This window comes from Oncorhynchus mykiss, chromosome 3 (genome assembly GCF_057628025.1).
Source record: "Oncorhynchus mykiss isolate SJ-2025 chromosome 3, ASM5762802v1, whole genome shotgun sequence".
Lineage (NCBI taxonomy): Eukaryota > Metazoa > Chordata > Actinopteri > Salmoniformes > Salmonidae > Oncorhynchus > Oncorhynchus mykiss.
Window position 1 is genome coordinate 65434941 of NC_143024.1, and position 12037 is coordinate 65446977.

The 12037-nt window shown below is 42.6% G+C and overlaps 2 protein-coding genes across 3 annotated transcripts; both read right to left on the reverse strand.

Annotated features, from left to right (window-relative positions):
- Positions 1–795: 795 nt before the first annotated feature.
- LOC149984649 (UBX domain-containing protein 4-like) lies at positions 796–7993 on the reverse strand. Of its 2 annotated transcripts, none has more exons than XM_090229923.1 (11): positions 7861–7993; positions 7264–7382; positions 6869–7052; positions 6526–6664; positions 6386–6440; positions 4862–5014; positions 4561–4688; positions 4322–4424; positions 4052–4183; positions 2022–2236; positions 796–1564 (listed from the first exon to the last, which is right to left on the reverse strand). In XM_090229923.1, the coding sequence occupies exons 2-11, from the start codon at positions 7288–7290 to the stop codon at positions 1426–1428; spliced, it is 1275 nt and encodes a 424-aa protein (XP_090086049.1). In that variant the 5' UTR covers positions 7291–7382; positions 7861–7993; the 3' UTR covers positions 796–1425. The 2 variants fall into 2 exon arrangements, with proteins under 2 accessions (XP_090086049.1, XP_090086048.1); XM_090229922.1 differs by having other exon boundaries at positions 4862–5026.
- On the reverse strand, positions 7543–10417 carry ubxd2 (UBX domain-containing protein 2). The gene is given in 4 exon segments (NM_001160552.1): positions 7543–8162; positions 9545–9573; positions 9695–9797; positions 10291–10417. Coding segments are annotated over 4 exon segments (255 nt in total). The 5' UTR covers positions 10373–10417; the 3' UTR covers positions 7543–8121.
- Between the last annotated feature and the right edge of the window lie 1620 nt (positions 10418–12037).

Sequence of the window (12037 nt, forward strand, 5' to 3'; positions counted from 1 at the left end):
CTTGTATTTGGGGAGTTTCTCGCAGATCCTCTCAAGCTCTGTCAAGTTGGTTGGGGAGCGTCGCTGCACAGCTATTTTCAGGTCTCTCCGGAGATGTTAGATCGGTTTCAAGTCCGGGCTCTGGCAGGGCCACTCAAGGACAATCAGAGACTTGTCCCAAAGCCACTTCTGTGTTGTGTGCTTGGTGTTTTAGTCCTGTTGGAAGGTGAACCTTCTCCCCAGTCTGAGGTCCTGAGTAGGATTTCATCAAGGGTCTCTCTGTACTTTGCTCTGATCACCTTTCCCTCGATCCTGACTCATCTCCCACTCCCTGCCGCTGAATAATATTTCCACACATGATAATGCCACCACCATGCTTCACCGTAGGGATGGTGCCAGGTTTCCTCCAGACATGACGCTTGGCATTCAGGCCAGAGTTCAATCTTAGTTTCATTAGAGCAGAGAATGTTGTTTCTGAGAGCCTTTAGGTGCCTTTTACTGAGGAGTAGCTTCTGTCTGGCCACTAACAGGATGCACCTGAGCTCAAGTTCGAGTCAGAGCAAAGGGTCTGAATACTTATGTAAATAAGATTTCATTTTTGTACATTTGCAAACATTTCTAAAACCTGTTTCTGCTTTGTCATTATGCTGGTTGTTGTGTGTAGATAATTGTTATTTATTCAATTTTTTCTTTCTTAATGCACTGCAGGAGTCTTTACTAATGTACAAGCAACAAAGATCTTAGGTTCACTGTGATATCACTGCATGACATAAAAGACCTGGCTTCCACTTAAGGCACAAAAATCACACAAAGGTATAGAGCCAGCCAAATGCTTGTTTATTGAAAAACATGTATTTTTATTCCCATAGTTAAATGAGAGCGGTACAGTGGTTTCCCATGTTCAACTAGTAGTAGAAACAACTAATTCTACTGCCGAAGGAGGCAGGTTATGCCAAGGGGGCCACAGCCTTGGTATAAAAACACGCAGCCACACACACAGCCCCTTCCACCAGACCAGAGAGAGCCCTCATACATTTTCATTAAGTAGAGTTGTGTCATCTGGGTTACTGACTTGTTAATAATGCAGCTGTCAACATATCCTTTAGACAAGAACTTCAATCAACACCTCTGTCTCAACCCTTCAACCCACAGTACAGTAGACATGTTTAGAACACTGAAGGAACCCCTGGCCAGTCGTATTCTAAGAGGCTGAATTCATCAAATAACAGTTTCAACACAAATCATGTCTGTTCCAAGCCCAACGGTCAGGAGGTTAACTTGATTACATCTACCCATGCAAGGGAGGAGCAGAGTACAGGCTTGGACAAGAGAAACATAAACATCATAGCCCTAATATCAGCATTATCCTCCGTTAGACCGACTGACACGCACTCAGGAAACTCACCAGGTCAGATAGGGAGGACAGAGTGAGACAGTGTTATTGCACTACATCTGCTGGGTAGAGTTGCCGTTCCAAGTGTTATTCTCATCCTCACTGTCCTCGTGATTCCGTAGCCTGTGGATTTTTCCGTCTTGTTTGAAGTCTGCTGGTTGCTTCTCCAGTGTGCGTTTGCGAAGGGTTTCTCTGAGAAAGTGGAAATGGATGTGAAATAACCCAACTAGGCCTTAAATGTTTTATTGGTATGTAACTTATGAAAGTTGTATTGTCAATTTTGTATTTAAAACGCCACTTTAAACATGTACATGACACTGCAACAAAATGTCCCCATGGGGACAATAAAGTCAGTAAGTAAGTAGGCTTTAGAGCACCCAGCCACACTGCTCAATCAAACCCCTACATTCATTCTCCAAATTCTTTGCACTCTGGTTACAACAAATCATGTTAAATGTGGCTGTTATGACCCCTGACAACAATTAACCTGGACCAGTAGACCAGCTTAACCATTCAATTACATTGTAACAATCTGGCAACGTTGTGTTACTAACTCCTAACCATAATGTACCACCACAGCAATCTCAGCTACTCTTAAAAATATGCCTGTACACCATGAGTACATAGACTCTGCTGGATGGGGCCTTACCTCTTTGGTTCACCAGATGAGGAGCCAGAGGCAGTGTTGGGCCGCTGGCCTGGGCCTCTGGGGCCTGCTGCTCCAGGGATAGGGGGGCTGGTGAAGAGGAAGCCACTCAGGAACCTCCACACAGCCAGCAGAGGGTAGAGGATGGTACCCAGTACAGCCCAGATACCCCCTCCAGAGGTCGACTGGACTACCATGTTGCTTGGCCGTCCCGTTTGCTGGAAGGATTTAGAAGGAGATAAACACTGTATTCTCAATGCCATCATTCTACTGGGGAAACCAGAGAAAAAGATGGGAAAACAAGCAAAAAGTCCCCAAAACAAACATTGGGAGCTAGATAACATTCGGAAAGTATTCAGACCCCTTCCCTTTTTCCACATTTTGTTACGCTACAGCCTTATTCTGAAATAGATTAAATAATTTTCTTCCCCTCAATCTACACACAATACCCCATAATAACAAAGCGAAAACAGGTTGACATTTTTGCAAAAAATAAATAAATAATTTAGATAAGTATCGAGACCCTTTGCTATGTATGAGACTTGAAATTGAGCTCAGGTGCATCCTGTTTCCATTGATCATCCTTGACATGTTTCTGCAACTTGATTGGAGTCCACCTGTGGTAAATTCAATTGATTGGACATGATCTGGAAAGGCATACACCTGTCTATATAAAGTCCCACAGTTGACAATGCATGTCAGAGCAAAAAAAAAGCTAGAGCTCCGAGACAGGATTGTGTCAAGGCACAGATCTGGGGAAGGGTACCAAACAATGGCTGCAGCATTGAAGGTCCCCAAGAAGACAGTGTCCTCCATAAACTTAAATGGAAGTTGTGAACTTCCTAGAGCTGGCCACCCAGCCAAAACTGAGCAATAGGGGAAGAATGGCCTTGGTCAGGGAGGTGACCAAGAACACAATGGTCACTCTGACAAAGCTCGAGAGTTCCTCTGTGGAGATGGTTGTCCTTCAGGAAGTTTATCCCATCCCTGCAGCACTCCACCAATCAGGCTTTTATGGTAGTGGCCAGGCGGAAGCCACTCCTCACTAAAAGGCACGACAGCCCACTTGGAGTTTTCCAAAGGCACCTAAAGGACTCTCAGACCATGAGAAACAAGATTCTCTGGTCTGATGAAACAAGGATTGAACTCTTTGGCCTGAATGCCAAGCGTCACATCTGGAGGAAAGCTGGCACCATCCCAATGGTGAAGCATGGTGGTGGCAGCATCATGCTGTGGGGATGTTTTTCAGCGGCAGGGAATGTGAGTCTAATCAGGATCGAGGGAAAGATGTACGGAGCAAAGTACAGAGAGATCATTGATGAAAACCTGCTCCAGAGCACTCAGGACCTCAGACTGGGGGCGAAGCTTCCAACAGGACAATGACCCTAAGCACACAGCCAGGACAACGCAGGAGTGGTTTTGGGGCAAGTCTCTGAATGTCCTTGAGTGGCCCAGCCAGAGCCCGGACTTGAACCTGATCGAACATCTTTGGAGAGACCTGAAAATAGTGGTGCACCAACACTCCCCATCCAACTTGACAGACCTTGAGAGAGAAGACTGGGAGAAACTCCCCAAATACAGGTGTGCCAAGCTTGTAGTGTCATACCGGAGAAGACTCAATGCTGAAATCGCTGCCAAATATGATTTAACAAAGTACTGAGTAAAGTGTCTGAATACCTATGTGGATGTGAAAGTTTTTTATTTTTAATAAATTTGCAAAAATTTCAACACAACTGTTTTTGCTTCGTCATTATGGGATATTGTTTGTAGGTTGATGAGCGGGGAAAAAACAATTTCATGCATTTTAGAATAAGGCTAACGTAATAAAATGTGGAAAAAGTCAAGGGGTCTGAATACTTTCCGAATGCACTGTACACAAAGAAACCTAAGAGGTGTAAATATAACTGTGCTGCGATTCTATGACACTGTCTTGTTGTGAATTCTCAAAATGGGAGATGTAGCTATGGATTCTAGATACCAGTAGTCATCAATATTAGCAGAAGTTTACAGAGAGAAATAGGGAGCTCACTCACAGGCAGCAGCACTATTGAGGCACTGGGGGCCAGCTCAAGCGCCAGAAGAGTCTTGTCCAGGTCGTCGGCGGTAAACTCTCTGCGAGGGAACACGGTTGCCAGGGAGAAGTTGCCATACCTATTTCCCACTTCCTGAGAGGAAAAATAAACTCTTAAGTGACAGCCAGCATTATGATATTTAATATCATATTCCAACAAAGAGGATGAACGTGTTCTTAATAGTCACTTGTCCAAATCTTGAATTATATTGAGTTAGAAAAAGTATCTTACATTGACAGCGAACTGCCGAGCTTCCTGCAGTCTGGCCTCTGAGGGGAACTGGTTGGTGAAAAATGACCCATCTGGTAGACGGAACTGTATTCTGGCTATGGCGCTGGAGGACAGTAACACACAGTTTGATGACAATCTAGAATTACATTAGTAGTGACATACAAGTGACTGCTTTAAAACTTCCTCATAGATATATAACCCCCCCCCCCCAGCCCTGTGACTGTAGAATAGCTCCATACCTCCTCTCCCTTTGTGCATTCTCCTTCTTGGCCTCTGTCTCTGCCTGTCTGGCCTGCAGTGCTGCCAGCCGGGCTGCCTCCACCTCATCCTTGTTGTTGGCATAGCGGGCAGCTCTGTCAGCACGGTCCTGTGGGGATAAAGGTGCATCAGCCAGCCACTACCCTCCTCCCACAACAAACAATGGCTATTTCATCAAACTCTGCAGTGCTCATTTAGGCCACTAGAGGGAGTTATGAAAGTTCAATCAGAGAGGCCCAACCAGGGATTAGTTATGAGTGAAAGTGTGATGTGTTTGTTTACCAGGGCGATCTGTGCTTTGACACGCTCCCTGGCAGCCTTCTCCTCTGCCTTATCCCGGTTTCGCTCATCCATAATGCGTTTGGTCTTCTCATCCTCATTCTTCCTCTTGAAGTCAAGCATCTCCTTCCCCATCTTCCTCCTCTCCATCTCCTTCTTTATTTCACCCTGACCATCATCACACAGAAATAGATACAGGCGCACACAAGCATTAACACCAGAATCGCCATAGGCCAATGACGTTTGATTTTGTAAGTAAAAGGAATCGGCCCAAAAAAGAAGCAACGTCCAGCTCCTCGACTTTCCTTCAAATGTTTGTCTTTTACATTGCTCAGTTATCAGAATGTTTTAATCACAAAGAGTAAAGTGTTAATTAAGGGCTTTTTTTCACCTATTCCCACCTTAACAGCCAGGGCAAATGTGCGGTAGGACGTTGGTACCCAGCCATGTGCGTCTCTCTCCTCACTGAATTAATTACATAGGCTAAATGGATGAATGGTTGATAGAAACTGATCATTATGCACATTACTTCACAAATGTATTTAAATTAGGCCTAACTGACTGATGAGGGAGAAGAGGGTGATTTAATTGTGTGTAATGATGAAGAATTGTGGCCATTGTGACTGACATCGAGAGCGTCGAGTAGAGAAGACGAGATTGATTCATGCGTAAAAGGCACGGTTGGGGAACAATACAGAGTCCGATACAATCAGAAACTAATTCCACACATAAGAGTTAGCCTAAAGACAAGACTAAATTGACAATAGTATGATGAGTGACAATATTATCAGTTGTCAAATTGTACATGACGATGGGAACATCTTGGAATTGACAGAGAAAGGAGCACCACTTTATCAAATTTTCCTTCAGAGTCTCATTCACGTAAAACTCTTTGATTGTATCAGCAATAGCATATTCTGCAGTTTCTAAGACACTTTTGTCAAATAACTCAATTCAAGAGCTGCAGCTCTATTTCCAAATATTACTTTTTCAAACCATAACCGCGCTTTCCTTGGGGCAGCATTGCTCAGGATGCTAAGCAAAGACTAGTAACACAATAAACATAAAATATGCTATTCTGTCTATTTTTAAATAAATGTTATTATTTCCACAATGTTTTTTTGGGCATTCCAACAACAAAAAAAATGGCTTTCTTTGTGATGGATTTAACTCTTGAACTAGTGGTTTTTCATTTCTACTTATAGCCTAGAGTAACAAACTAATGAAAATTGCATTATGTTCTTTGAAATAGCTTTTTTCATATTCTAATGTTACCTAAGACCTTCATAAACACAACCACATGATTATTCTTCCCATAGCATATATGAAATGTATTTATTAGACTGTTAGAATGTTGACCCATCATTGGTTGGGAGGGGGATCCAACGAGGCCGGGCATATGCTTATGGAGCCGCAAGACAACGTTCTCTAATGGATACTTATAGGCTGAAAGGCCAGGCGATTCTATTATTATTATTATTACTGTGGTGTCAATATGGGACACCAATGTCTACAGTTATTCTTTACCTCCTCCTCTCCTTTCTTTTTCTGCTCCCGTCTTTCCTCCAGTTTCTTTGTTAACCTACAGAAGGAAAGGTTTCAGTTTGAAAAGAAAGCAATTCTCTACTTTTTATCCCACCTCCGTTGTGTGTGTATATAGGTCCTACCTCTCCACCTTGGCATCGAGGCCTTCGTCAGGCTGAGAGCTGGTTGACACGTCCTCTGATGATGCGCTCCTGTCATCCCCAAGGGTCACAACCTCTGAGGCCGAGGGGCCGCCTTCTTCTGCTGGCCTGGACAGGGATTCTGGGTTGGACCACATCAAAGCAATCATTATCAGCAATCATGACAGTGTCTCAACTTCAATTTCTCAATCAACAGGACACATATCAAATAACACGCACAGACATGCATTTACATATAGCGCAAGTACTTGTAATTTCGTTGCATTGCTTTTCAGTAAAATTACTTTTCATCAACATTCCAAAGTGACCCCTCACACAAACATACCTTTAGACATTGCTGGTGCTGCTGCACTGTCTGTGTCTGCTGGTGGTGTGTGGCTGGGTTGGAGCTCCTGTGAGGTTGAGGGGGTCTGTGCTGGGGCTGGCTCTGAGGCTACCGTGGCTCGTGGGAGCCCCTCCATGGGAGCCCCTGCATCCGCTCCCTCGCCTGCCATCTGCTGAGCGTGCATCTGTTAGGCACAAGAAATGCATGTTAAGTGTGACACGCTCTAGGCTGGCTGATGCGCAACGCACATGACTACACAGCGAGCTGGAGACTTCGAGAGCAGGTGTCAGGCAAACTAGATACCCTCTACCTTACATCTATCTCAGTGCTCTTGGAGACCATTTACTGATGTTGTTTAAGTGTTTTCGGTGTTATATTTGGCTATCATACCATACCTGTTTGACTTTGTTGATTCTTTTCATGAGTTCCTCTGCAGAGACACTCCCGGCAACAACTTCGAGGGGGATTCCATTCTCTCCGATAAAGAAACTGGACGGGATGCACACCACTGGGTCTTTTGCAGAAAGTTAAAGGCAAACCAACCATGCTCATAAAAATAATTTTAAAAAATGGGATTGGACTTAATTGCATGATGTCGAACAGGTATTCCCAAACTGGGGTACGCCAAATAAAAATGGGATTCACATTTTTTTTAAATAACAATTTTTTCTTCTTCGCATTTCCATCAGTACATTTATATTTTCCAACGGGGCTATACATTTGGGTGGGTTTTTTCCCCCTTGCCTGAGTAGTCTCATCTCGGCAGTTTAATTAAACCATCTATTGTTCAACGAAATAACACAATGTCAAATACAGGTAGCCTAGTCAAATAATTAAAATGCAATCACATTAACCGTTACTCTCTCACGGGAAACCATCACTCTTGAGCAGACATTTAGAAACATGACAATTTGAAAAATAATCAACGGGAGTTTTTGGAGCAAGAATAAAGACGACTTTCGAGAAGTAATATGTATAAAAGCAACAGATACCATTAATAAGAAGGGGATAGAAGCATCTTTAATGGTGAGCTACCAAGTGGGTAGGACAGGCAAGCCCCATACTATTGTGGAGGACTTAACTCTTCCTGCTGCCACAATGCTGGGGGAAAAAGAAGAAAAAAAACTACACAGACAATGCCTTCATCCAACAACACTGTTTCATGACGCATCAGTGACACGGCAGGAAAGGTTTTGAAACAATTACTGCTTCGCATACAAGACAGTGCATTACATGCGTTACAGCTGGATGAATCAACAGACGTGGCAGGCCTGGCACAGCTCCTGGTATATGTCTGTTACGTTTATGTGGGGTCAATTAAGGAAGACATCCTCTTCTGCAAACCAATGGAAACCAGGACAACATGAGAAAAGCAATGGCAATGGCCCTGGTTATCAAGAGGCAAAGTATTGACTTTTTTTTTTTTTAATTGAGAGACGAGCTTAAAGTTTTCTTGACTGACCATAATTTTCACTTGTCTGACCGCTTGCATGATGACGAGTTTCTCACACAACTGGCCTACCTGGGTGATGTTTTTTCTCGCCTGAATGATCTGAATCTAGCATTACAGGGACTCTCCGCAACTATATTCAATGTGCGGGACAAAATTGAGGATATGATTAAGAAGTTGGAGATATTTTCTGTCTGCATTAAGGACAACACACGTTTTTCCATCATTGTATGATTTTTGTGTACAAATTAACTCAAGCTTACGAACAATATCAAATGTGATAACGAAGTATCTGAGTGAGCTGGGTGCTCATTTACGCAGGTACTTTCCCGAAACGGACGACAACTGGATTCGTTATCCCTTTCATGCCCTGCCTCCAGTCCACTTAACGATATTGCGGTTCTGTGAAAATGTAATTTAATCAGAAGCCACTGACAGATTTCTGGATAGGGCTGCGCTCAGAGTTTCTTGTCTTGGCAAATTGCGCTGTTAAGACACTGATGCCCTCTGAAACCACGTACCTATGTGAGAGTGGATTCTCGGCCCTCACTAGCATGACAACTAAATACAGGCAGAGACCGTATGGGAAATTATTTAAGACTGAGAATCTCTCCAATACAAACCAACATTGCAGAGTTATGTGCATCCTTTCAAGCACAGCCTTCTCATGGCCTATTTATTGCCTACCTCCTCATGCCTTTTGCACACACTGTATATAGACTTTATTTTTTCTACTGTGTCATTGACTTGTTTATTGTGTTATTGGCTTGTTTATTCCATGTGTACCTCTGTGTTGTTTTCTGTGTCACACTGTTTTGCTTTCTTGGCCAGGTCGCAGTTGTAAATGAGAACTTGTTCTCAACTAGCCTACCTGGATAAATAAAGGTGAAATAAACATACACTCATTCTTATGTTTAATAAATGTATTGTATAGTGTGTGTGTGTGTGTGTGTGTGTGTGTGTGTGTGTGTGTGTAGTAGGCTTACAATGGCAAAAAACAACATTTGAGATTGCGCCAACCCTGGTGCTAGAGGGGATACGCAGCTGGAGGTTGAATGTTTGAAGGAGTACGGACTATAAAAACTTTGGGAACCACTGATCTAGAATGTCTGAAAGACAAAGCTTGGTGAATAATTTAAAGGAAATCAAGCCTTAGGGACCACAAACACAACAGTCTAACTCTAAGATAAGGATAAGGATAAGAACCCTTTGGAGAAGAAGGATACAGATTTGGGAGAACTGTGTGCATGTCTCACTGCAAGAAAAGAAAAACATAAAATGCATCACATTTGTTAGCATTTCCATTTTGATAGTGCTGTACAGAAAGTGTACATCATATCCACAAAAGTGTAGGAGGATTCCATTATAAAGGCTACCTCTTGGAATCAACCTTGATTGCAACACAGCAGTTATAGGAGGCCTCAGCCACTCTGTCGTCCTCCCAACTGGACATCATTTGTCCTGACACCTCATCGTCGCCTAGTAGAGAATAAGAATGTCAGATTCAGAAGTGGTGAATCACTCGTCCTACGACACTCAATGCCCAGTTCCCACAATAAAAGTCTGTGCTGTTGGTGTAGCGGACTAAACTCCATTACATGGTGAAGGAAGGAGTTTAGTCCGCTAGTGTTGGTGGTGACAGTCGCCATCCAGAATAATTGCGACTCGTCATCTAACGATTAACACACTAACGTTAGTAGGAAGCTAGCCAGAGCGAACTAACGTTAGTTAGCTGCGATTTGACAGCTGTCATTCCTTTTCGTTTTTACAAGTTAGCATTGGCTACATCGACACTTCGAGTTTCATGTTGTTGACATGCATAGCTAGCTAAATAGCTGACTGACAATGACAGGGCTCGTTTGCTCTCCCGAGCTTGACACAGTTTTATTCGCTACTATGGCGAATCTTTCGACTGGTTAAGGTTAGCTTTGCTAGCATTCAAAACTGCGCTAGCTAATCTACAAAACAATACCTGTTATTACGACGACGAAGATGGAGCTCTGTTGTTTTGCGGAGATGATGGCTGCTGGAATAGAGCCTTCAAACCAAATCATTTTTATAAAATGTGTTGGCTTTTCCTGTTTAATCGTTTCAATCCTGTAAATGCCTAGAACGTTCAAGCTCGTCACAGGAACTAACGGAGAATGATGGAAGTTGTAGTCCATAGATACGTATCGTGCTTATGGGACTTGAAGTCTGTTCATTATGTTACCAAATGAACAGTAGATGGCGCTGTGGTACTGAAAGTAATTGGTGCAGATAACTAACTGTCCACCACGATGAACTCTGAGGGGGGGAGACTGGATCTCGCTCAGTCCGTTTGTACATAGTTAGTCACACGAGATCTCAGTCACCACAGGTACGATTTTGACAAAATGTTGGTGAATGATGCGTCTTGCCATAGAGATCCGGCATTTACAAAATGAAAGACTATATATTATGACACTAAAACAATGGAAATAAAGTACCACAGTATTAGTCATAATACCCTTAAAACCTAGAGGTCAAACAAGGAAATGGTTCCAATCGTTTTGCACCATTCATTCTTCCCATAGGGGTTCTTAAATACACTTAAAATAAGGGCTGTGTTTCGTGTAGGCTTACTCTGGCGTGACGTTTTGATAACTGTGTAAATCTCTCTAGGACTTTTATCAATATATTCACCTTTATTTATGCCACAAAAAATAAACGCTAATCTGCTGATAATGAGGCTATCCTAAAGAACTAGAAATACCATGATAATCTGGACAAGACTGCCGAATCGAGGCAAAGGTAAGAATCTCTGAAATTAACTAATGTTAGATAAATGTAGTAATTAATAAATTGGCTACATCTCTTTAAATGGGCAATTCTGTGAACTGTGTCTTGTGCAATTTTTAAATGGACAAAATACCTGTTAGCAAAGGTGTCAATTAGAGATGATGCGCAGGAGCCTGCAGGCATTTGCATGATGTTTGTTTTGATGCTATTTCATATTTTCGAATCAGAGTAAATATAGCCGAATATATTGATGTCACCTTGTCCGACATAAATGTACATGGTTATCAAAACGTCACACCAGGGTAAGCCTACACGAAACAAAGCCCTTATTTTAAGTGTTTCTAAAAATAAAAAAAAATGGGTAGAATGAATGTTGGAAAAATGATTGAAACCATTTCCCTGTTTGACCGCTGGGTTTTATGGGTATTATGACACCTCCACTGTGGTGCTCTATACATGTCCTCAAAGATGGAAGGCAGGCGGGAGGCGAGATCAGGTGGGACCATTCTAGCCCATGAGAGGGCAGATACGTGTGTGAACATACCATAGCGATAGATAGACTCATTTTTGTATCTGTGCCATTATAGCGTCTGTAACACATGGGCAGTGCCATTAAGGCTATCTCCATTTTAAAGTAGTACATTTTCTTCTTCATTGGCTGATTGCTCCCAACTTGTAGATATCCCCATCGAGTCGACTACTTTAAAATGGTGGAAGCCCTCAATGGCATTGTCCATTTGGATTTGAAATCAAATATGAGGTTAAAGTGCAGACTGTCAGCTTTAATTTAAGGGTATTTCCATCCATTTCGGGCAAACTGTTTAGAATTTACAGCACGTTTTGTACATAGTCCCCCACATTTTAGGGGAGCAAAAGTATTGGAACAAATTCACTTATGTGTATTTAAGTATTCAAAAGTTAGGTATTTGTTCCGGTAGCATGCAATGACTACATCAAGC